Source organism: Volvox carteri (genome assembly GCF_000143455.1).
Source record: "Volvox carteri f. nagariensis unplaced genomic scaffold VOLCAscaffold_74, whole genome shotgun sequence".
NCBI lineage: Eukaryota > Viridiplantae > Chlorophyta > Chlorophyceae > Chlamydomonadales > Volvocaceae > Volvox > Volvox carteri.
This window is the reverse complement of record NW_003307617.1, coordinates 292,652-294,252: the sequence shown is the minus strand read 5'-3', so window position 1 is coordinate 294,252 and position 1,601 is coordinate 292,652. Positions and strand designations below refer to the sequence as shown.

General features: G+C 66.5%; 1 protein-coding gene across 1 annotated transcript in view; it reads left to right on the top strand.

The window, feature by feature from the left end:
* VOLCADRAFT_98607 (uncharacterized protein) overlaps nt 1-1,601 on the top strand; it is a gene marked incomplete at both ends in the record, with an annotated part of 8,778 nt that overhangs the window by 5,835 nt on the left and 1,342 nt on the right. The window contains 3 exons of the mRNA XM_002957494.1: nt 175-269; nt 782-981; nt 1,391-1,594. Of these exons, the coding sequence (XP_002957540.1) occupies nt 175-269; nt 782-981; nt 1,391-1,594 (499 nt within the window). The remainder of the gene's footprint in view (nt 1-174; nt 270-781; nt 982-1,390; nt 1,595-1,601) is intronic.

Genomic DNA, 1,601 nt, shown 5'->3' with positions numbered 1-1,601 from the left:
CGCCTCACCTGCGGGAGGCCCCGGCAAATGGAGGGGGAGTGGAGGGGTGGGGTCGGTGTGTGTGTGTATCGATGTGTTTCAACCGATAAATTGCGTCGCCTCCTGATGTTTAATATTGCTGCTGTCTTCCCCCCTCCCTTATAAACCCCCCTCCCTGTCAACCCCTCCCCACAGACGCAAGATGCCCAGCAGCGGCTATCTGTCCGCCGACATGGCGGAGGGCAGTACGGGGGCGGCCATGGCGGCGGCGGGAATACACATGCCGCAAGGTGGGGGCGGGGGTAATGGGGTGGGGGGGAAGGAGGGGGGTTCGCTCTTCATGTGCGGTCAAGGAGGGGATTCAGAGGGGCGTCTGACCCCGTGTACGTGGGGGAAAGGGGGGGAGAGCGGGGGGTTTTTCATTCCTTCCTCCCTTACCGGCACCCGCTCCCCTTTTCCCTTCTGGTAGCTGTTTGCATGGGTTTCGGATCATTACCACTGGGTTACTTTGCTCTCTCTCTCCCTCTCCCTTTCTCTCTCCCTTCGTCCTTCGCCCTCAGTCACTGTTTCTTGGCGCCCGAACTGTTCCCATCGGCTACTTACACACCGGCGATCGCGGGGCCCCTGGCCGCTCCTACCCCCCCCTTCCCTTCCCCCACCATACGCCATTGCCGCCCCACTGTCCTTTCCCGTCCCTCCCCCAGTCTTTCCTTGGCAGCAACTTCACTCGCTCATGTTTCGTCTTTTCCCCCCTCCTCCCCTCTCCCCGGCACACACTCCCCCCCCCCCGCAACCCCTGCAGGCGGCACCTTCGGCGGCCCAACGGCAGCAGTCGGAGGAGGCAGTGCAGCCGCAGCCGCTGCAGGTGGCGGCGGGGGCGGCGGCGGGGCCGGCGGCGGTGCCCCCCAGCAGCGGCTAGTGGCTGAGCGGCGGTGGCGGCTGGGGGTTCATGCCCGGGGCCACCCCTCGGCCCTGATGGCGGAGCTGTACCGGGTGCTGCAGGTGGGTCTGTATGTGTGTGGGGGGGGGAGGAGGGGGGAGGGAGCGGAGATGGTCGTGAAACGAAAACACACACGCTAGCCGGCGTGGGGGGGCCCCCCACGGGGTGGAACAACCCCCCGGGTGCGACGGAAAAGGAGCGCTGTTCGCAAACCCGTGTGTCTTCTCCCCCGCCCCCGCCGTACCCCTACCCCTACCCCTACCCCTACCCCTACCCCTACCCCTACCCCTACCCCTAGCCCTAGCCCTAGCCCTAGCCCTAGCCCTAGCCCTAGCCCTAGCCCTAGCCGGCAGTTCATTTCTGGTTTGATGATTTCCCCTGCCGCCCTAGCCAGCCAGCCCCGGCACCTAGCTGGCCTCCGCATGACGCTGCCCCGCTGCCCGCCTGCAACCTCCTCCGCTACCGACCCAGCTGAACCAGGTGGCCTGGAAGAAGGTGGCGCCGTACGCGCTCAAATGTCGTGCACTGGTGCGCAAGCCCCCCGCCTGTCAATCGACCCATGGGTCATCGGGGGGTGCGGCGGGTGTGGGGCGCATGAGTGAGGACCTGGACGACCACATCGAGCTGGATGGTGAGGAGGAGGACAGAAGGGGGGGGGTAGCGGGGGGGGGGGGGGTAAGAG